Source organism: Mastigoproctus giganteus, chromosome 9 (genome assembly GCF_048544385.1).
Source record: "Mastigoproctus giganteus isolate SK-2022 chromosome 9, ASM4854438v1, whole genome shotgun sequence".
Classification (NCBI taxonomy): Eukaryota; Metazoa; Arthropoda; class Arachnida; order Uropygi; family Thelyphonidae; genus Mastigoproctus; species Mastigoproctus giganteus.
In genome coordinates this window covers 150559330-150582736 of record NC_143583.1, presented here as the reverse complement: position 1 = coordinate 150582736, position 23407 = coordinate 150559330, and the positions used below count along the sequence as shown (strand labels likewise).

At 39.1% G+C, this 23407-nt stretch overlaps 1 protein-coding gene across 3 annotated transcripts in view; it reads right to left on the bottom strand.

Annotated features, from left to right (window-relative positions):
* The window catches only part of GrlHz (Gustatory receptor-like Holozoa), a 235172-nt gene that overhangs the window by 121077 nt on the left and 90688 nt on the right, over positions 1-23407 (bottom strand). For all 3 annotated transcript variants that reach the window (XM_090381276.1, XM_090381277.1, XM_090381278.1), the window contains exon 6: positions 801-868. In XM_090381276.1, coding sequence (XP_090237402.1) covers positions 801-868 — 68 coding nt within the window. The remainder of the gene's footprint in view (positions 1-800; positions 869-23407) is intronic.

Below are 23407 nucleotides of genomic sequence, written 5' to 3'. Positions count from 1 at the left end.
TTAATACACTTCTTACAAGCACAAGGATACAGGACCATTCAAGTCAATTGTCCATATTTCACAAGCTGTTAAAGGTCATTAGCAAAATTTGGTGAAATGTACTTTGAAAGCCGAAGTAATTTCATAAATTTTTGCTACTTGCCACTTTAATAGTTGGTGAAGCCTAGCCTGGCATGCAGGCAAATACCCAATCCTTAAATGGTATATTTCTTGGATATCTTTGCACTGTCTAATAGCCTAAAGCAAAGTAATGACAGATATCAAACAGGAGCATATTATAGCTGATTATGTCGGATCTAAAGATGAATGCTTTTCACAAAAATAGCACATCCTGTTTTATAGAGATCAATAAACTGCTATTTTGTTAATTTTACATGGAGAATAGTGTTTTTTATATAATTTAAAAACTACATACATAATCTGCATTCACAATGACAGCTTTATCTTCTTAGGATGAATTTAAAGTATCAAAGAAATTTTTAAATTTACTTAGCTATAAAAATTATTAATTAAATGGAAAATTAAAATAAAAATCCACAATTCATGAATTTGGTATGATAAACTTCATCTTAACTCAGAATTTGCAGCATTATTAATTTTCCAGAGAAAATTTCCTTGTGAAAATCTTAAACTACATGCCATTTAATTTACATTGCAACAGGACATGACTAATTAGCTGATAAAAAATTTAAGGATTGTTTGGTCAACTAGATAAAACAATTAACCATTTAATTAACAACGTAAAAATTAATCAACATAATAGAAAATAATAATACAATACTATTTTTTTTTTTAATTACCTCAATTTACGAATAAGTCTCCTTTGAGTAAGATGCCAGGCTTGGGTGCTGGTAAACTGCAGAAATACCTAGAAGACAAAAAGACAAGAGGGAATGAGTAGAGGAAAGAAAAAAGACTTGCAGAATATCTAATTTCAAGAGGATGTCACTTAAGAAATATGTTGAAAATTCTAAGTACAGTTGTGCCCCCGTATCTGCTGATTCCGTTACCCGTGGTTAACCAAGGGAAAAAAACTTACTTAAAAAAAACTAATCGCGTGTCCAATACGATGTCAATTTTAAATTGAATAGCTTCCCTTTATTTTTTTTTACAATGTCGCATATGGTTTGGTCACCAACATTATAACGGTTCGTTAGAGATTTAACGGATGCACTATTTTCAAACTTTTAAATAATTTCAAGTTTTTGCTTAATTTGAAAGCACAACTCTTGCATTTGCCCATCATTTTCGCAATTTTTAAACAAAAAAAAAAAAAAAAAAAAATTACTATAAAAAGAAAAATATATATATTTACTATAAAAAAAAAAAAAAAAATCCCACATCCCTGACCTAAATAACAAAACAAAATTTGTGTTTTTGCAAGGCGACGGAACACAGCAATCGACGCAATGCACTAAATCAAACTAAACATTTGGTCTCTTTTTTTTTTTTTTTTTTTTTTTTTTTGAGCTGTAGGTGTGAAGCCAGCGGGGATTGCAAGATAATAGGTACACAAATTTCCCAATGACAACTTATAATGCTGGTTCTTGTTGCTTATTTACGACTTGCAAAATATCTGTTTATACCTATTCTAGTTATTACTTGAATTTTATGATTTCTGGTTTATTTTTTATTTTTTTTTTATTTGGAGTCTTGAAGTATTAGTATTAGTAATGGCCGCATGGAGCAAGAAAGCCTATGGCTTATGCTGCACCAGCCAAAAAAAAAAAAAAAAAGAAACGAATAAAACAATGATAAAAAAATTAAAATAAAATAAAAAATAATAATTAATAAAAGAAAACAAAATTAAACCTATCATCCTATGCGCTTCCCTGACCCGAAGGTACTATCCAGATGACCTTTGAATTTCCCCAAACTGTCAGCCTCTACCACCCATGTAGGCAACTTATTCCAATAATTTATAACTCGCTGGCTAAAATAAAACTTCCTGCAGTCCAACTAAACATTTCCACCCAATAACTTGAATTTATGTCCCCTAGTTCAAGCATCATTTATAATCTTGAAAATTTCATCCTCATTCATTTTACTGATGCCTCTCAGAGCCTTAAACACCTCAATCAAATCTCCTCTAAGGTGTCTAGTTTCCAAACTCTGCAACCCACATATTCGAAGTCTTTCTTCATAAGGATGCCCTTTTGCCGATCTCACCAGGCGAGTTACCAGTCTTTGCACCCTTTCAAGAAGCTCGATGTCTTTCTTTAGGTGCGGTCTCCGTACTTGAACACAGTATTCCAAGTGTGGTCTAACAAAAGCCTTATATAATGGGATTATTACATCCCTATCTCTACTTGCAAAAGTTCGATAGATCATCGACAGGACACCATGGGCCTTCCTTGCAACCTGTTTAAAATGCTCAGAGAATTTCATGTCTGACCGTATCGTAAGGGCATCCGGCCGTAAAAAAAAAACTATGCCAAAACAAAATAAAATGATAGAATGATGGAAAATAGATGTGGAATGGCTAGGGCGCACCCCATAAGCGACGCACAGTCATGTCGCCCGGAAACTGTGAGAAAAGGGTCAGGGCTACCGAACAAAGGACGAGTTCAGTTAAAGAAGTTAGTCCAGCAAAAGAAGAAAAAGAGGAGGAAAAGTATTGGAATAGGAACATTGGGACGATGAATGGAAAGAGTAGAGAGATTGTGGATTTGATGCAAAGAAGAAGAGTGAAGCTCCTAGGCCTACAAGAGACAAGGTGGAAGGGAAATAAAGCAAAAGAGCTCGGTGAAGGGTACAAGTTGCTCTTTAGGGGAGCAGATGACAGAGGAAGAAATGGAGTAGGTATTGTAGTTGATAAGGAGTTAAAAGATGGAGTGTGTGAGGTTAACAGAAGGAATGATAGGATTATGAGCAGCAAACTGGAAGTGGGTGGACAATTGACGACAATAGTATGTGCGTATGCCACGCAAGTAGGATGCGGGGAAGAAGAAAAGGGCAGTTTTTGGATGGAAATGGATCAAGTGGCAATACCTGAGAAGGAGAGACTGACTGTTGGGGGTGATTTAAATGGACATTTAGGAAGAAGCCTATGACACAGAAATCTTTAACACATGACACAGAAGCCTATGATAGATACAAGTTGATATGCAACCAAGTTACAAAGGAGGTTAGGCAGGCGAAGGCAGATTACGAGAAATCCTTGGCAAGGGATGCAAAGAAAAACAGAAAACAGTTCTTTACTTATGTAAACTCTAGAAGGAAGGAAGGGGATGAATCAGATTGGTCCACTTGATATTGATGAGTCAACTGTTGATGATCCTGCTCAGGTAGCTAACAAACTAAATGAATATTTTGCATCGACATTCACACATGAGGAGTTATTCAGCGAGGGGAATGCCAGAGGTGTATTCAACTCTAGCAGTAAGCTACAGAATCTTGTAATAACTGAGAGTAAAGTGGAGGAGAAATTGTTGAAGATAAACACAAGAAAGGCACCCGGGGTGGATGGGATCTATCCAGTTATATTAAAGGAGGCAGCAAAGGAAGTAAGCAAACCCTTAGCCATAATTATGAGAGCTTCCTTGGACTCAGGGGAGGTACCCATAGACTGGAAATGTGCAAATGTGACCCCAATTCACAAAGGAGGATCAAAGGCTGACACAAGTAATTACAGACCTGTGAGCTTAACTTCTGTTCCAGGAAAATTAATGGAGGTACTGGTTAAAGAAGCACTGCAGGATCATTTAGACAAGACTTCAGTTATAGCTCGGACACAGCATGGTTTTGTTAAGGGGAAGTCTTGCCTGACCAATTTCACTGGATACTATGATGCAGTCACAAAAGAACTGGATGCAGGGAATAGCTTTGATATTATATAATTGGATCTTAGAAAGGCTTTTGATACTGTTGCACATGGAAGACTGCTACACAAATTGGAGCAGTGTGACATCGGAGGCAAATTGCTGCTATGGATAAAGGGGTGGTTCAGGGGGAGAAGACAGAGAGTGGTAATCAATGGACACTGCTCTTCGTGGACTAATGTTATTAGTGGAGTCCCTCAGAGCTCAGTGTTGGGTCCATTATTGTTTTCTGTATTTATAAATGATATTGATGATGGTATATCAAGCTTAATGTCCAAGTTTGCAGACTATACAAAGGTTGGCAGGGTTGTCAAGGACACTACTGACACTATGCTACTGCAACAGGATCTGGAAAGGTTGAGCAGATGGGCTGAGAGGTGGCAAATGAAGTTTAACATTGACAAATGTAAAGTACTACATATGGGAAACAGCAACCCCAGAGCAACGTATCAACTCTGTGGTACTACACTGACAGTGGTAGAGAATGAAAGGGACTTGGGGGTGGTTGTGCAGGCAGATATGAAGTTCTCTGAGCAGTGCAGACGGGCTGAAAGAGTAGCTCATGGGGTTTTGTCAATGATATACAGGAATTTTTCCAGCAGGGATAAGGAAGTGATTATTCCCTTGTATAAGGCAATGGTCAGGCCACACCTAGAGTACTGTATACAGGTCTGGAGGCCTCATTTCAAGAAGGATGTAGAGCTGCTGGAACGGGTACAGAGAAGGGCAAAAAGATTAGTGAATGGAACAAAGGGGCGCTCTTACGAAGAAAGGCTTAAGTTTTGCAAATTACAGTGTCTGGAGACTAGGCACCAGCGAGGTGATCTGATAGAGGTGTATAAAGCCTTGAATGGTTTGAGCATGCTCAATGCTGATGAGACTCTTCCTCTAGCTCAGAAAAATCACCTGAGAGGGCATAAATTCAAATTGAGGAAAGACAGATGTAAGATAGATGTGCGGAAATTTGCCTTTAGCCAGCGGGTGGTTGGTTGGTGGAACAGACTTCCATCCCTTGTAGTGGAGGTTGATAGCCTAAATAAGTTTAAGGTTCAGCTGGACAGGTATTTTGAACGAACAGAGGGGTGAAGTGGAAGTGGGTTTTTTTTTTTTTGGCTGATGCTGCATAAGCTTGCTTTCTTGCATCAAATGCCTCTACTAATGCTAATGCTAAGCGAGAGAGAGGAAGGAAGTGTATGGAAGGTGGAGATTTGGGGAAAGAAATAGAGAAGGGGAGAGGATAGTAGAACACGCAGTGGCATTCGACCTGGCGATAGTTAACACCTACTTTGAAAAGAAAGAAAGCCTGCTGATAACATACAAGAGTGGGGAAAGGACAAGTCAGATTGACTATATCATGTGCCGTAGGAGGCATCTAAAGGAAATGAGGAACAGCAAGGTAATAAACGAAGAAAGTGTGTCTGCACAACATAGACTGCTCGTGGTCGATTGGGAGGTTGCAGTGGACAAAAGTAGGAAATATTCAAGACAGGGGAGAAAAGGATAAAATGGTGGAGATTGAAAGAGGAGGGCTTGAAGAAGGAGTTTAGGGAAAAGGTGCTAAAGGGAATAAAGTTACCGGAAGATGTGCAAGAGTGGTGGAAGTTAAATAGTTGTATCATAAGGAAAGTTGGAGAAGAGTTTTTGGGAAAAACATCAGGAAAGGGAGTGCCAAAGGAAAGGAGGCCTGGTGGTGGAATGAGGAAGTGCAAGCGGTGATAAAACAAAAGAAGGAGAAGAAGAAAAGATGGGATTTAACAGGTAGCCAGGAAGATAAAGAAGCATATAAATTAGCAATATAAGGAGGCAAAAAGGGCTGTGGCAATAGCAAATGCAGTGGACGAGGCCTATGGGGAACTGGAAAGGAAAGATGGAGATAGACAATTGATGAGAATAGCCAAAGCGAGAGACAAAGCATCAAAGGACTTCTCATCAATAAAACAGATTAAAGATGAGAGGGGAGTGGTTATACAGGACAAGGAGAAGGTTAAGGAAAGGTGGAAAGACTATTTTAAGAAGTTACTAAATGAGGAAAGCCCAAGAGCACTGTGCGAGAATGGAGAGACGAATGAAAGAGTAGTAGAAGGCATAAGCAGGAAAGAAGTGGAAAGAGCACTCAGAAAAATGAAGAGGGGGAAAGCAGTAGGTGCTGATCAGATACCAGTAGAGGTATAGATAAGGCTGTGAGAAGAAGGGATCGATATCCTATGGGACTTAATGGAAAAACTGTGGCAGCAGGAGAGGATACCCAATGAGTGGAGGGAAAGTATACTTGTGCCAATCTATAAAGGAAAGGGGGATGTGCAGGAATGTGGGAACCACAGGGGAATAAAGTTAATGCCTCACTCGATGAAGATCTGGGAAAGAACTGTGGAAGGAAGGAGACGGAAATAGGAGAGGAACAGTTTGGTTTATTGCCGGGAAGAGGAACAACAGATGCTGTCTTTGCTTTAAGGCAGGTGATGGAAAGATACAGGGAGATGCAAGTAGAGTTGCACATGGTGTTCATAGACATAAAGCATAGCTGCCAGACAAGAGGTATGGAGATGCATGAGGGAGAAGGGTGCATCAGAAAAGTACATAAGGCTTGTGAAGAAAATGTACGAGGGAGCGGTGACTCAGGTTAAGAGTAATGTAGGTATGACTGAGGGGTTCTCTGTAGAAGTTGGACTACACCAGGGATCAGCTCTCAGCCCATATCTGTTTGATCTGGTAATGGATTTGTTGGTGAGAGAAGTGAAGAGTAGAGCACCATGGAGTATGCTGTTCGCGGATGATATCGTACTGTGCGAACCATCTCAAAGAAAGGTCGAGAAGAAATTGGAGGAATGGAGGAAAGCGTTGGAAGAGAGAGGCATGAGGATAAGTAGAACAAAGACAGAATATATGGTATTAAATGGAGAAGATGAGAGCTCTATAAAACTGCAGGAGGAAAAGCTACCATCAGTTTCGAAATTTAAGTATCTGGGATTGAACGTTGAGAGGGATGGAGGACTGAGTGCAGAAATACAGCAATGTGGATGGTTGAACTGGAGAAAGATGAGTGGGGTGCTGTGTGATAAGAAAGTAAATTGTAAAATGAAGGGAAGAGTGTATAAAACTGTGGTTAGACCGGCATTGATGTATGGTGCTGAGATATGGGCGATTACAAGGGCCCAGGAGAAAAAGATGGAAGTGGCAGAGATGAGGATGCTAAGATGGATGTGTGGTGTGACAAGGAAGGACAGGATAAGAAACGACTACATCAGAGGTGCGGTTAAGGTGGGGCCTCTGAGTAAAAAAATGCAGGAATCTAGGTTGAGGTGGCTTGGACATGTGGAATGAATACAAATGATATCATACAATATATCATACAAATGATATCATACATAATATCATACAAATGATATTAAGAGTAGGAGACCGGCGGAATTACTTAGCAAGTACAGGTCACTGTTGAAAAAAAAGCCGTGAATTAGGGTTGAATTTGAAAGTGTCTGCAATTCTGCCCAGACAAGATAGGAGGGAGTATATGATGAGAGCCTTGTCGATCAATTCGGCCCTGGAGGGATTGTGCAAGGCTCAAGGGGTAGAATTTTTTTCAGCCTGGACTGTACTTGTTAACAGGAGAGATTGCTTCTACAGGGATGGGATACACTTAAATAGAAAGGGTGCAAGAATTTTTGCTGATGCTGTCGAGGCAGAGTTAGGTGGGTCGGAAAACTGCTAGTTGGGGGGGGGTATACAAGGACTAATAGATTAACAGTAGCCACTGGCAGAGGTGGAAGTGATTCTTGCACTGCTTCTATTGAAATGAGCAGAAGCCTGAAAAACAAGATGCAGGATATTTCAGAGCCTGCTGGGAGTCATTGCGGTACAAGTAAACACATGGGTTGTGTTAGGGTAGCCAAGAATAGAAACAGGTGCATGTATACCTGTGTGTACACCAATGCTAGGAGTTTGGTAAATAAATTTGATGAATTTGAGGTATTGCACAAAACATCAAAGGCAGATATTGTTGGGATATCAGAGATGTGGTGTCACACAGATATAAGGAATGCGGAACTGGAATTTGGGGAATACAATGTGTATAGAAAGGATAGACAGGACAGGAGGGGAGGAGGGGTTATGCTATTAGTTAAGAAACACATAAAGTCCAAGGAAGCAAAGCCAGTCGACATCGATGGACAGGGCAGTGTCGAGTCAGTTTGGTGTGACATAAGCATAGGGAAATCAAAATTGAGAGTAGGAGTGTGCTATAGGCCTAATGACTCTGATGAGTATAATAAGATATTGTACAGGGAAATAGAGTGGGCCAGTAAATCAGAGAGTCTTATAATGGGGGATTTTAATTTCCCAGATATTGACTAGAATTTGTGGGTTGGTCACTCGCACACTAGCAAGGCTTTTGTGGATTTATTGGATGATTGTTTTCTACATCAGCATGTTCGTGAGGCAACAAGAGGGAGCAATACTCTTGATCTGATTATCAGTAGTGATTCTTCATGCATTAAGAATCTGCAGATAAATGAACCACTAGGTGGCAGTGATCACAGTGTGTTGAAGTGGGATTTACTCAAGGAAGTAACTACCATCAGAGGTAAAGGGAAGGGTTTTTGTTTTCGTAAAGGCGACTGTGATGGTCTGAGACAGTATTTAAATTCTATACAGTGGGACCAACTGGCGATGTTACCAACAGCAAACTCAAAATGGGAAGCATTCAAGGAACTAATCTTGGAGGCTACCAGGCTTTACATACCAACTAAGAAATATTGTTCAAGGTTTAGGCCTAAATGGTTGTCAGATGAACTAATGAGACATGTGGCAGAGAAGAAAAATGCATGGGATACATACAAATTAATGGGTGACATGGAAGCCTATGATAGATATAAGTTGGTCTGTAACCAAGTCACAAAGGAGATTAGGCAGGCAAAGGCAGACTACGAAAAATCCTTGGCAAAGGATGCAAAGAAAAACAGAAAAGAGTTCTTTAACTATTTAAACTCAAGAAGGAAAGGGATGAATCAGATTGGTCCACTGGATATTGATGGTTCAACAGTTGAGGATCCTGCTCAGGTGGCTAACAATCTAAACGAGTATTTTGCATCTACATTCACGCATGAGGAGTTATTCAGGAAGGAGAATGATGTAGGTAAAGTAAACATTGGCAGTGAGCTGGATGATTTTGTAATAACTGAGAGAACGTGGAGGAGAGATTGTTGAGGATAAACATAAAAAAGGCACCTGGGGTGGATGGGATCTATCCAGTTATATTAAAGGAGGCAGCAAAGAAAGTAAGCAAACCCCTAGCCATAATTATGAGAGCTTCTTTAGACTCAGGGGAGGTACCCATAGACTGGAGATGTGCAAATGTAACCCCAATTCACAAAGGAGGATCAAAGGCTGACACAAGTAATTATTGACCTGTTAGTTTAACTTCTGTTCCAGGTAAATTAATGGAGGCACTGGTTAAAGAAGCACTGCAGGATCATCTAGACAAGAATTCAGTTATAGCTCAGACGCAGCATGGTTTTGTTAAGGGCAGGTCTTGCCTGACCAATTTGATTGGATACTATGATGTAGTCACAAAAGAACTAGATGCAGGGAATAACTTCGATATTATATATTTGGATCTTAGAAAGGCTTTTGATACTGTTGCACATGGAAGACTGCTGCACAAATTGGAGCAGTGTGGCACTGGAGGCAAATTGCTGCTATGGATAAGGGGATGGTTGAGTGGCAGAAGACAGAGAGTGGTAATCAATGGACACTGCTCAACGTGGACTAATGTTATTAGTGGAGTTCCTCAGGGTTCAGTGTTGGGTCCGTTGTTGTTTTCGGTGTTTATGAATGATATTGATGATGGGATATCAAGTTTAATGTCCAAGTTTGCAGATGATACAAAGGTTGGCAGGGTTGTTAAGGACACCACTGACGCTATGCTGCTGCAACAGGATCTGGAAAGGTTGAACAGATGGGCTGAGAGGTGGCAAATGAAGTTTAACATTGACAAATGTAAAGTACTACATATGGGAAACAGTTACCTCAGAGCTACGTATCAACTCTGCAGTACTACACTGACAGTGGTGGAGAATGAAAAGGACCTGGGGGTAATTGTGCAGGCAGATATGAAGTTCTCTTAGCAGTGCAGACGAGCTGCAAGAGTAGCTCATGGTGTCTTGTCAATGATATACAGGAATTTTTCTAGCAGGGATAAGGAGGTGATTATTCTCTTGTATAAGGCAATGGTTAGGCCACATCTTGAGTACTGTATACAGGTCTGGAGGCCTCATTTCAAGAAGGATGTGGAGCTGCTGGAACGGGTACAGAGAAGGGCAACAAGATTAGTGAATGGAACAAAGGGTTGCTCTTACGAAGAAAGGCTTAAGTTTTGCAAATTACAGAGTCTGGTTAGTTAGTTAGTTACAGTAAACCCTCGCTATTCGCGGTATCTGTATTCGCGGTTTCGCGTATTCGCGATTGCTGATTTAATATAAAATGAAACCTAAAAAAATGTGAATTTTAAAGCGCCGTGAATATTATCCGCCATAAAAAAAACATGGGCGTGGCTAAAATTATCTTTCCCGGTCAAAACAGCGCTCAGTGGGTGGGGGGAGAGGGGTGACAAAATCGCCAGCGTGGATGTTTTTCGCTAATCCTTGTTCAGTATGTGTTATGTGCTTGCAATGGAAGTTTTTGTCGTTTGCTTTTAATTTATATGCTTATAAATTGAATAAATTTATCAATTTATAAGCATAAAAATTAAAAGCAAACGACATATACTGAATAAATTTATTTCAATAAATAAATAAATTTATTTATTTAAATTTATAAATTGAATAAATTTATCAATTTATAAATTGATATGCTTATAAAAGTGATAAATCTACCGTTTTGCAGTGTAAAACAGACTTTTTTCGAGTGTGTTAACGGACGAAAGTGACGTTATTGTGGACAAGTTCTTTCTAACCCGTACAAAAATATGGCTACGAATAACAAGAGAAATGTGAAAATATCAAAGAAGGTGATGACATTAGCGAATAAAATTGAGTTAATAGACAAAATTTCTAAAGGTGAAAGTGTCTCCTCAGTGGCAAAACATTATAAAATCAATGAGTCAACGGTAAGATCAATCAAAAAATCCGCCGTAGTGTCCGTGAAAACGTGCTAGTTGCTTCAAAAATTTGCTCTGTAACTCGTGATGTTAAATTAGAAAAAATGGGAAAGGCTTTAAATCTGTGGATAGAAGACCGAACTCAAAAAATAAAATTCCGTTAAGTTCACTCATCATTCGTGAAAAGGCAAAACACCTTTATCAACACTTTAGCGAAACTGGTGATAGCACTGGCGGGATAAGTTTTTTTTTTTTTTTTCTACAAAGGCGCTGGATTGAAAGATTTGTTCGAAATTTCTAATAAATATTACATTTAATATTAAATTGTTTCTTATTTTCATTTGGATGCCATATGCTTGCATTTCACTATGTGCATAGTCATATTATGAAGGTACATATAATACATACATAGACAAAATTTTAGACTAGTTTTTCTTATATATTTCATACTTTGGAATGGAACCCCTTTATTACTATGGGAGCCATAACTCAGTATTCGCGTTTTCGGTATTCGCGGCATTTCTCAGGAACGTAACCCCCGCGAATAGCGGGGGTTTACTGTATTTGGTTTTTAGGAGCATTAGCAACTAAGGCCATATTGCTCCGGGATATGCGGTGGTCATTCCCTGAATGACCTTTCCGCATCCTCCGTATTTGGTGGTGACGGGCTCGAACCCCGGTCTAATCAAGAAGCGTGTGCTACGCACTGCTGCTCCTTCCCACCTGGCTACGGAGGCACCTTACAGAGTCTGGAGACTAGGTACCGGCGAGGTGATCTGATAGAGGTGTATAAGGCTTTGAATGGTTTGAGCATGCTCAATGCCAATGGGATTCTTCATCTTGCTCAGAATAATCAGCTCAGAGGGCATAAATTCAAATTGAGGAAGGACGGATATCGGATAGATGTGCGGAAATTTGCCTTTGGCCAGCGAGTGGTTGGTTGGTGGAACCGACTTCCATCACTTGTTGTTGAAGTTGATAGCCTAAACAAATTTAAGGCTCAACTGGACAGGTATTTCGAGCGAACGGAGGGGTGAAATGGGAGTGGTGTGTTTTTTTTTGTTTTTTTTTGGCTGATGCTGAATAAGCTGGCTTTCATGAATCATATGCCTCTACTAATGCCAATGCTAATGCTAAAAAGAGGTGCAAAAAGTTGGAGGTGATAGGGAAGAGGGGGAGACCTAAGCTGAGATGGGAGGACAAGGTGGGAGAGGATTTAAAAGAGAGAGGATGGAGGAGAGAGGAAGCCCAGGATAGGGAGGAATGGAGGAAAAGAATTAAGGACAGAAATGCTGACCACATATAAACATGGGAAGAAGGCGAAGATAAAGAAGAAGAAGACCGTATCGTAACGCCCAAGTCCCTTTCCTCCAGTACTAGGTTTAGTTGAACTCCACCAAGTGAATAAGTTATTTTGGGATTACTGTTTCCCAGGTATAATACCTTACACTTTGTTGGATTAAAGCATAGCTGCCATTTTTAAGAAAATAAATAAATAAATAAATTCTTTATTGCTAATAAGTACAGGACATGTACTAGAGACAATAATACTCAACACGGCGACATGGCCAGGAGTTTTACATTATAAATGAAATTAATTGGCAAAAAGGAAAAAATTACCGTTACATGGAAATTAAGAGTTACAAACATGTAAATTATGAGTTACAAACATGTAAATTGTAATAATGAAAAAACTAAACGTCATATGGAGGAAATTATCCTGGTTCCACAGATGGAATCCACTCGAGGAGCATGTGACGGTATTTGTAGTCGGTAGCTAATTTCTGAAGGTCGACTCCAAGACGGAGCAGTGCCTGAATTTTGGGGAGTGCCTGGGCAGGTAGGAACCGACTACACAGTTTCAACCGGTTGTATTTGAGGATTAGTGTGGGCTCTGACCTCAAGGATGGCGTAGGATTGTGCCACTGACAGAAATCCCAGATGTTTGGGGCGTTTATTACTCCTGTGTACATTTTTACTGAAGTCATTAAACGCCTGCTGTCAATTAACCTCGGGATCCTGGGTACATTTAGCTGCTCAGCCATGTCAGTTGTTCTCAATTGAGGGGGTCGGCGATGCTTATTTGTGGCCCATTTCAGGGTCCAGTATTCACACGAGAACACCGGTTTTTGAAGTGAAGGCGACGCAGATGCCCAAATTTCAGCAGCATATAAAATAGCCGGATAAACAGTGGCTTGAAGATATCTGGTAGTGGTTGCGGCATCGTTGGAATGAAGTAAGTGTTGTTTCGCTTTCCAGCATAGGGTGTTAAAACGCTTCCGGAGGTATTCTGTGTGATCATTAAATTTCAGCTTCGGATCAAAATATACCCCGAGATCTTTATGGCAGGTAACCACTGGAATTAGAGTACCTAAAACTGAAGGTTGAATTATTGTTGGTTGCTGTTTCAATGAGTAAGTCATTATTGCAGATTTTGACGGGTTAAGGTTTAATCCAAACATCTTCAAGTAAGTTGAAAGAGTGGTCAAGTTCTCTGTGATGGAAGACGTAATTTCCATTGGGTTTGCAGATGGTGGGATTAAGGTAAGAAACTTTATATCGTCGGCATATATTAGAGCATCATCACGATGACTCATGAAAGGAATCAGAATCGCTGAGAAGAGAAGGCCAGACAGGACACCACCTTGAGGGACTCCTGCATTAATTTTTCTTGTAAAGTGGGTTTTCTTCAAAGTGAGGTGGACACTTCTATTCTTCAATAAGGCGGTGAGGAAAGCTAGTAGGTCTCCATTAATCCTGAAGAAGAATTGCAGGAGTCTGAGAAGGGCTGTGACGTCTAGGCTGTCAAAAGCAGCTTCAATGTCAGCGTATACTATAGCTAATTCAGATTTAGTTTCGAAGGCTTGAAGAATTGATGTCTGTGCGGCCATGAGGTTTGTTATGGTGGATCTATTTTCAACTGCGAAATGGAACTGTTTCGGCTTCTGTGGCATCAACTGTTTGTTTAATGCCGGAAGGAGTGCCTTTTCTAGAAGTTTGAGGAGGGTGGAAGAAGTTGAGATTGGTTGGAAATCTTTTAGGCTTGTTGGTGCTTTGACCTTAGGCAGTGGCCTCACAGAGTATTCATTCCACTGAGCAGGGAAAACTCGTGTGGAAAGAATAGAGTTGTAGATTGAGAGTAATGCATCTAGAATATAGGGGCTAAGGCATTTAATTATGAAATGAGGTATCTTATCACGGCCTGCGGTACTAGATGGTCGCAGGGAGTTAATAGCATATATCAGTTGCTGTCTTGTGATGGAAATTATGGAAAGGTCATCAGTAGGAGCAAATTGGGAGTTTTGGAGAGGAATTTCAGCAGAGGCGGAACTGGTATTGAATCTTGAAATGTAGTCCATCCAGTTATCTAGATCAAGATTTGAATTAATGCGACTGTGTCTTGATGAGTATGGCACTTTTCCTTTAGACAAGGTAGCATCAGTGTATCTCTTTAATGCTGATGCCTTGAGTCTGTTGAACATAGCTCTTGCTCTGGAGTATAGGATTCGATCTTGGGTTGTGCCAGAGATTTTCCATTGCCTGTGAAGATACTGTTTGTTGTGGAAACTGCACGCTAGATCTTTGGTCCGCCAAGCTCTAGTTCTTGGAGAAATGTGTACAGTTTTAGCTGACGCATAGAGGGTGACTGTATTTATCCATCTCCTGAAGTCTCTCTACGTCTCTCTGAAGAAGCTCAGCTTGGCAGTGATCATTAACTACTTCTTCCATCATGCAGTATGATTGATGACTTTTGAGATTATGATGAACATCGTGGCGAGATCCAATATTTCTTACATTTTGAGGGTGCAGCTCTAAAACAGTGTTCTCAGGCTAGCCTCTAATTAGTACACGGACCAGACGTATTGGTCCGTGTACTAACTAGTGGCCTCTAGGAGGCTTCCGGACCAGCTAGTGTATAATCTTGCTACCTCTACTCTGCCAGATAGTGACTGGTGGGAGTCCGAGTAGTGTGTATGCGGGGAGCATTGCCAAGGCCACGTTATGTCAAGAATCTGGGTATATTCTTAACTCATGTACGCCATATCCAAAAATTTCATTACTTCATACAGCATGTCCCACCTACTATTTCTTACTATTGAATACACCATGAATTGTCAAACTAATAGAGCAAGCTTATGTGCGAAAAAATCTAAACCTCCCAAGCACTTCCTAATTCATTTCACAAATATACTTGGTCTCAATTCTAATCTCAACGATGTCCATTTCCACTTGCAGTCTGCCAAACCCCATGTACTTTTTCTGACAGAATCGCAGTTATCGGTTGATTCAACTACTGGTCATCTCAGATGCCCAAATTATTCGCTGTATGATTCCTTTCGCCTCAAAGGTGGTACTTGTGCATATGTCCGTTCTGATATTCCCTGTCACAGACTTGGAAATTTAGTATTAGCATTAGTAGAGGCATTTGATGCAAGAAAGCAAGCTTATGCAGCATCAGCCAAAAAAAAAAAAAAAAACCCACTTCCACTTCACCCCTCTGTTCGTTCAAAATACCTGTCCAGCTGAGCCTTAAACTTATTTAGGCTATCAACCTCCACTACAAGGGATGGAAGTCTGTTCCACCAACCAACCACCCGCTGGCTAAAGGCAAATTTCCGCACATCTATCCTACGTCAGTCTTTCCTCAATTTGAATTTATGCCCTCTCAGGTGATTTTTCTGAGCTAGAGGAAGAATCTCATCAGCATTGAGCATGCTCAAACCATTCAAGGCTTTATACACCTCTATCAGATCACCTCGCTGGTGCCTAGTCTCCAGACACTGTAATTTGCAAAACTTAAACCTTTCTTCGTAAGAGCACCCCTTTGTTCCATTCACTAATCTTGTTGCCCTTCTCTGTACTCGTTCCAGCAGCTCTATATCCTTCTTGAAATGAGGCCTCCAGACCTGTATACAGTACTCTAGGTGTGGCCTGACCATTGCCTTATACAAGCGAATAATCACTTCCTTATCCCTGCTGGAAAAATTCCTGTATATCATTGACAATACTCCATGAGCTACTCTTGCAGCCCATCTGCACTGCTCAGAGAACTTCATATCTGCCTGCACAACCACCCCCAAGTCCCTTTCATTCTCTACCACTGTCAGTGTAGTACCACAGAGTTGATACGTTGCTCTGGGGTTGCTGTTTCCCATGTGTAGTACTTTACATTTCTCAATGTTAAACTTCATTTGCCACCTCTCAGCCCATCTGCTCAACCTTTCCAGATCCTGTTGCAGTAGCATAGTGTCAGTAGTGTCCTTGACAACCCTGCCCACCTTTGTATCATCTGCAAACTTGGACATTAAGCTTGATATACCATCATCAATATCATTTATAAATACAGAAAACAATAATGGACCCAACACTGAGCCCTGAGGGACTCCACTAATAACATTTGGAATCTCTTCTCTTTAATCTTCTCTGGCTTAAAATCTCTCTACCTCATTGTGTCAAATTCATCTGTTGTCTCTAATGCTCTCCAAACTCCACTAATCACTTTGAGCTCTTTGACTTCTTATCTTTGCAGCTTGACTTTCTCCAGTCCAACTTTCCTAACAGTGAGGTAATTTTCCTTGGTGATTTTAATGTTCACAACTCCAGCTGGCTTCTGTTTTCTAGTCACACTGACCCAGCTTTTGCAATTACTAATGACCTTACACAGATTGTTCATTTACCTACAAGAATACCGGACAATCCTAATCATACAGCCAATAAGCTTGATCTTTTTCTCACAAACAACCCTTTTAAGTACAAGGTCGAAGTGAGAGGTCCTTTAGGCACTTCAGATCACAACTTGGTGATTGTCTCTTCTCCAACAGAACCTTTATCTCATGGCTATTCCCAACCTCGTGTTGTTTGGCATTACAAGAATGCAAAATGGGATGACCTGCGAGACTTCTTTTCTTCTTTTCCTTGGTCTGATTACTGTTTCAAAACTTCTGATGTCAACGTTTGCTCAGATCGTGTCAGTGAAATTATTCTTTCAGGAATGGAATCCTTTATCCCACACTCCACTTTAAAATCTCGTCCTTTATCTAAACCTTGGTTTTCCAATAAATGTGCTAAGGCTGTTCAAGAGAAGAATGTTGTATATCATAATTGGCTTGTTTCTAATTCTTCAGTTTCATTTTCTGCCTACACCAAAGCTCGAAACAATTGTAAAGCAGTTATTAATCAGTCCAAACTAGAGTTTGAACAGGCTAAGAGTAGAAAACTTGCTTCTTGCCCTAATGGCAGGCGAGCATTCTGGTCTCTTGCTTCTTGCCCTAATGGCAGGCGAGCATTCTGGTCTCTTGCCAAAGCTATTGGCCGCAACTTTTGCCCATCTCTGCTCCCACCTCTGTCCAAACCAGATGGTTCTGTTGTCACTTCAGCCAAGGATAAAGCTGACCTGCTAGCATCCCATTTTTCTTCCAACTTATGTATCAATGATCTTGGTAAAACACCACCCACCATTGCCAACACACTCCATTCAATGCCTCCTGTGGTCTTCCGTCAAAAGGATGTCAGAAGGATTTTGACGAATCTTGATGCTAAGACAGCTCCAGGTCCCGATGGTATTTCTCCACTTTTTCTCAAAACCTGTGCTCCTGAACTCACTCCTATTCTTTGCCGCCTTTTTTCACTTTCTTATTCCAAAGGTGTTTTTTCTTCTGATTGGAAATTTGCTCATATCCAGCCAGTTCCTAAAAAGGGTGACAAATCTCTCCCATCCAATTATCATCCTATTGCAATTACTTCTACTCTTTCTAAAGTAATGGAGAAATCAATTAACCGCCAACTCTTAAACTAACTTGAAACCTTCCATCTAATAAACGATCACCAGTATGGATTCCATCAGTGTCGATCCACTGGTGATATTCTGGCTTATGTTACCCATTTATGGACTAATTCAATGGAAAGGTTCGGTGAAACACAAGTAGTTGCTCTTGACATCTCAAAGGCTTTCGATCGTGTTTGGCATAAAGGTCTGCTAAACAAGTTTCCATCTTATGGTTTGCCAACTGTTTTTAGTAATTGGTTATCCAGTTTTCTCTCTGATCGCTCCCTGAGGGTGATGGACTAATGCCGGTGTCCCCCAAGGTTCAGTTCTTTCCCTCACTCTTTTCCTCTTGAATATTAATAACCTTCTTCTATTGACTAGAAATCCTATCCATAGTTTTGCTGATGATAGCACATTGCATTCCACTTTCCATTTTGAGAAACCTTGTCCTGCTCAATCAGCTTCAACTTCTCGAAAATCTGCTACCAATTCCTTAAATGCCTATCTTCAGATAATTCTCCAGTGGGGCAAAGACAAATTAGTTGATTTCAACCCTTCTAAATCCCAGTCTTGTCTTATATCTCGCAAAAAGGATTCTTCTGCTCCTATGCTTATCTTTAGTGACACTCCAATTTCTAGGCAAAATGATATCATTAATTACATATTTTTCAACTTTGCTCCCACAATTTCCCATTGCCACAAAAGGTTTTTCATTTGTAAATATCGATGCAAAATAACTATTGAGTTCATCTGCAACGGCAGCTGGTGTATTTAATACCATCCCCTTTCCCTTATGTAAAGGTCCGATCTGGTTTGTCCTGCTCTTCTTGGCATTTATATATGTGAAAAATTCCTTATCCCCCTCTTTGCTAGTGATTTCTCATAAACTGCCTTTGCCTGTTGAGCCTTTTCTGTGGCTCTATTACAAATCATCTTGTAGCTGTTATAGGCTTCAGTACTTTTTATTGCTCTGTAACCTTTCCATGCCACCTTTTTTTTCTCAAGTAATGTGGGAACTTCACTATCCAACTTGGAACCCTAGTCGTGGAATATTTTTTTAATGGTAAATACGCATGCAAGGCATCTGTGATTAATGTTTTAAAAGCATACCACAGTTCAATTGTATTCATTCTCTGTGCGATATTAAATGTCCAGGTTAATCCAATCCCGGTAAATTGAGAGTCTGCTCTACTTTATTATTAACATATTTAATGTTAATAATGTCTTACTCAGTGGCGGAATACGGAAAAATCGTGTCCTAGGCAAGATTCTCATTTCGGGGCCCACCTTGGGTTGCCACCATTCAGAAATTGTAATGGAGGACACAGTTAAATGGGTTAAAAAAGGTCTTCTATTACTAAATAGAAAAATACATTTGAACTCTATTATTGAAGTTGCCAACTTAAATCAAATAGTTCATGCCAACGTACAACAGAGGCATTGATTAAGTAAATAAATCTACCTTATCAATGTGCAACTAGCGCTATCAGGTGAATCATCGTGTATACCGATGATTCACCAGATAGCGCAGCATGCAAAGATGCTTTGATTGATCGGTGTGAAACAAGTGGAACATCATAAATTTATTTTAAATAAAATAATGAAACATGTAAAAAAATGAAAAATAATGAAAAATGAAAAATTTTGGCCTAGGCAGACTAGGCAACTGCCTAGTCTGCCTAGGCCAAAATCCTCCCCTGGTCTTACTGTGTGTTTAATTTATCAATTAAACTTAATTATACATATGTATGTAAAAGAAAATCACGTTATACATGGGGTCAGCAGGTGTTCGCTTATATCCACGGATTCAGCCATCCACGGTAGGTGTTGGAACGTATAACCTGCAGATACGGGGGTCTTACTGTAATATGATATAATTAAAAGGTATCAGAACTTATAGTATGTAATACCATGCATGAGGTGAAGGTTGAGAAGTTGAAAGAAGCTACTTGTTGACATTAAACTTGAATTTCTGTAGATTGTAACTTTCGGGAAATATGTGTGAAGGAAGGTTTTTCCAGAAAATGGAAGATGAAGGGATAAAGGAGGAAGAAGAAAAGTTGGGTCTGCTGGTTCCTGTCCTGCTAATATGGTGAAATTTGAATAATTCGAAGCTGAAGGGGCATCAAAATTAATTTGAATTACCTAAACTTTGAATTATCAATCCCTCTCTCCACCTCCGTTTGAATAAGCATGTTGATTTATTTTAGCCTAAACCTTACACAATAAGAATTTCACGAATGTGATCACTTTGGAAAACAAGTGCAATGCTCATAAGTCATATTTGAAAAGTTTTAGGACTACAATCATAAAAAATCAAAACCTCAAGGGAAAAAATTTATTACCATTTAATCTTCAAAGTACATCCCTCATAATTCAATACACCTGTTGGCATAGTTGTACAGCTTCTGGATGGCTCTGTGAAACTGATCTTGTGGAATCCTGTTTAACTCCCTCATCATGCTGGTTTTGATCTCTGAAAAGCTGTTAAAATGGTACCTCTTCGGGTGGGATTTCACATTGTGGAACAGAAAATAATCAGCACATGCCAAATGTGGAAAATACAGGGAATGGTGAACCACTGTAACTCATCAATTTGTTCCACCATCAATGGATGCAGTATAAAATGCAAGCACACCTTCCTTTTTTTCAAATATTTGAAAACAATAGAACACGCAGTATCCTTGCTAACGTGAAGCTGGTTTACTATCATTCAGAGGGACAGGCAATGATCTTCCATTAACAGCTACCAAACTTTTTCAATGGTTGAGTCCGTATGAGACTGGGATGGGTAACCACTCTGTGCATCATTCAGAACATCTTCCAACCTTTATGGAACCGCCCATACCAGCAAAAGAGGTCGGATCATGATATTGCTTCATGTCCATAAGCAGCATTCACCATTGCAATTGTTTCAATTGCGCTTTTTCTGGCTTTAAAACAAAATTTTATTGCCACTCTTTGCTTGGTCCTTGAATCCATTACGACATGATTTAACTGTGCCAATTTAAATATGCTTTACGATCTTTTTTAAGACTTCAGAATGCCTTTGTGCACACTGATAAAACTTAGCACAAGGCCAGCTCAGACTTGATAGTGAAAAGTTTCAACAGTGGCCAACATACAGCACTAGTAGTATCATTTAGGTCTGATGATACTAGTAGTATCATCAGACCGATGATCAGTCTGATGATACTACTAGTATCATCAGACCTAAACTTTTCAGACACACATTGTACATTTGTTGTAAGCCATTTCCTATTACATTTTCAGAAATGCATCTTTTTTATTTTCAATAAAGCACACAAAAAAAAAAAGCAATTTTGTTACATTTTCAGAAAAGCATAAAAAATGCAATTTTGTTGCTTCCCCCCATACAAGCAAACTCTTGACACATCTATGTTTCCCACTGCCTTGAGTATAGAACAGTAATTAATCTAAAAATGACTGTACATCATGAGGTAGCTTCCAAACTATTGTTTATGGTGCCAATAAGAAACAAACAGTTGGTTGCTAATTTCTGACATTTATTGGGTGACTCATGGCTAGTACTGAATAGAGAAGTTATCTTCTTTATTTCAGAAGCATTTCCGAACTTTGGTACTGATTTTTGAAAAAACTAATTTACTTACTAACTCACGTATGAAATATACATTGTCCTGTCCTTAAATACATGTAATGTAGTTATTATGCTGATTTTACAGATTATGCTGATTTTATGCTGTATGTTCAAGAGGTTTGAAAAGAAAAATCAGCAATGCATAACAACTGTACAAATGTTATACAGTACATTATCAGGAAGCTGAAATAATGTACATACTTTTAAAAAACTTACTTAAGGTCAAGTAGTAATTTTTGTCTGGCTTTGTTTGTTCCCTTTTATACAAAATCTAGTCCTTTCAGAGATTGAAAAATTTTATTGTTCACAGTGTCCTGCACTTCTACAAATCTGCATAACTGTTCAAGCGTTTTAATTGATCCACTAGCTGTAGGTATTGATTCTTTCACGAAAACAGGCTCTTCAACCTCTTCTGATGATTCAGCTTGATTTTTCTTTTTTCTGTCATTGAGTATCACAGCTTCCCTAAGTTCTCAGGATCTGTAGCCACATCTTCATCAACATTAATATACATTTCATATGAAATATCCACTTTCAGTTCCTTCCATTCTTCCAGCTCTGGAATCAGAATATCTTCTATAGGCAAGTCAGTCACAATGTCATCATTTTGTAGATGGTTTGAACTCAGCTTTGTGAAAACAGTTTGCAATGGTTTGTTTCTAGCTTAACTTTTTTTTCCATGCTTTGGTACTTTCACGATAATCCAACTAGCATCCAAGAGATTAATTTTTATCTTCAGTTTTGAAGAAATGCTAATTACAATTTTTGCCACCATCAGCCCACAATAAATGTGTTTCAAATTCCAAATCACATCCTGATCCATTGGCTGCACTACAGAAGTTGCATTTGGTGGTAAAAAGATTTCAATTGCCTTCAAATGAGCGGGATGATATTGCTGTGACTATACAGTTGTTAAGAAAGAGCAGAATTTTCCTATTTTTAGTAGAGAATGTTTTGTCTAATTTAACAAGCCAACCTTAAAAGAGCTTGCTCATCATCCAGGCTTTTTTGTTAAACTCATACTTCACTGGTAGGCTTTTAACTTTTTTTTAAATATCTAGGTTTTGCCGATTTTCCAATGAGTAACTGTGTCAGTTTTTCTGACCCATCCATATTTGCTCAATCAGAATTGTCACTCTTTCTTTAATATTTTTTCCATTGCTGAAATAATCACCTTTAAAAGAAAATCAAGCAAGCACTTAAAAATCAAACAGTTTCATCAATTAAAAACATCTTCTTCATCCATACCTCATTAGTTTATATGGGAGACTGTTAATCCAATCGTTTGCTGTTTCTTCATACACCGAGGCACTATCACCAAAAGCTAGTCTAAATGTTAATGCTGTTCCTTTCTTTAAATCCTGCCAGCCATCCCAAACTTGCTTTAAAATTACTCAACCCCAACTGTTCCAGCAAAATCCTCTGCTTTTGCCTCATCATTGGCTCACTCAATGGAATGTTTTTGTCATGCACCTGCTCAAACCACTTTAATACACACTCATCAACTTGAGGAAGATTGGCCCCTCTGAGTCGTTTAATTTGTCCATCCTCTGAATTACATAATTCTATTACTATCTTCTCTTTTTTTTTTTTTTTTTTTTTCAGATAAGTGAATAGCATATTTGGCAAAATTCCATGTTGTTTAGTGATGTCAGACTTTCTCTTTATTCCTTTTTCTATTTCGTTAATCATTTCTACTTTTCTGTGAGTGTAGGCTTGTATATGTACCATGTTTAGACATGTTTATCAGCAGTGCATTCAACTCCAGAGAATACTATTATGATGAAGACTAAAGCATAGATGCATTAGTGGTTATCGCAATAATATTCTCCCAAGTTGACTCATGTTTACTCATTAGAATATATATGTTTATTCTTAAGAAAAATTCATAATTAGCAAATATGAAGTGTAGCAAAGAAAATTCCTTATGTAAAATCCAGATGGCCAACTTCAAATTACTCAACAACATAAGTGCCAAACTTTGAATTAAAGATAAATTTCTTACATTATATGGAATAGAAGGTTCAAGGGGCAGAAAAATAATTCAAAATAACCAATATTTTGAATTAGCAATTTTGAATTATCCAAGCTCCACTGTAGCTACTGCAATA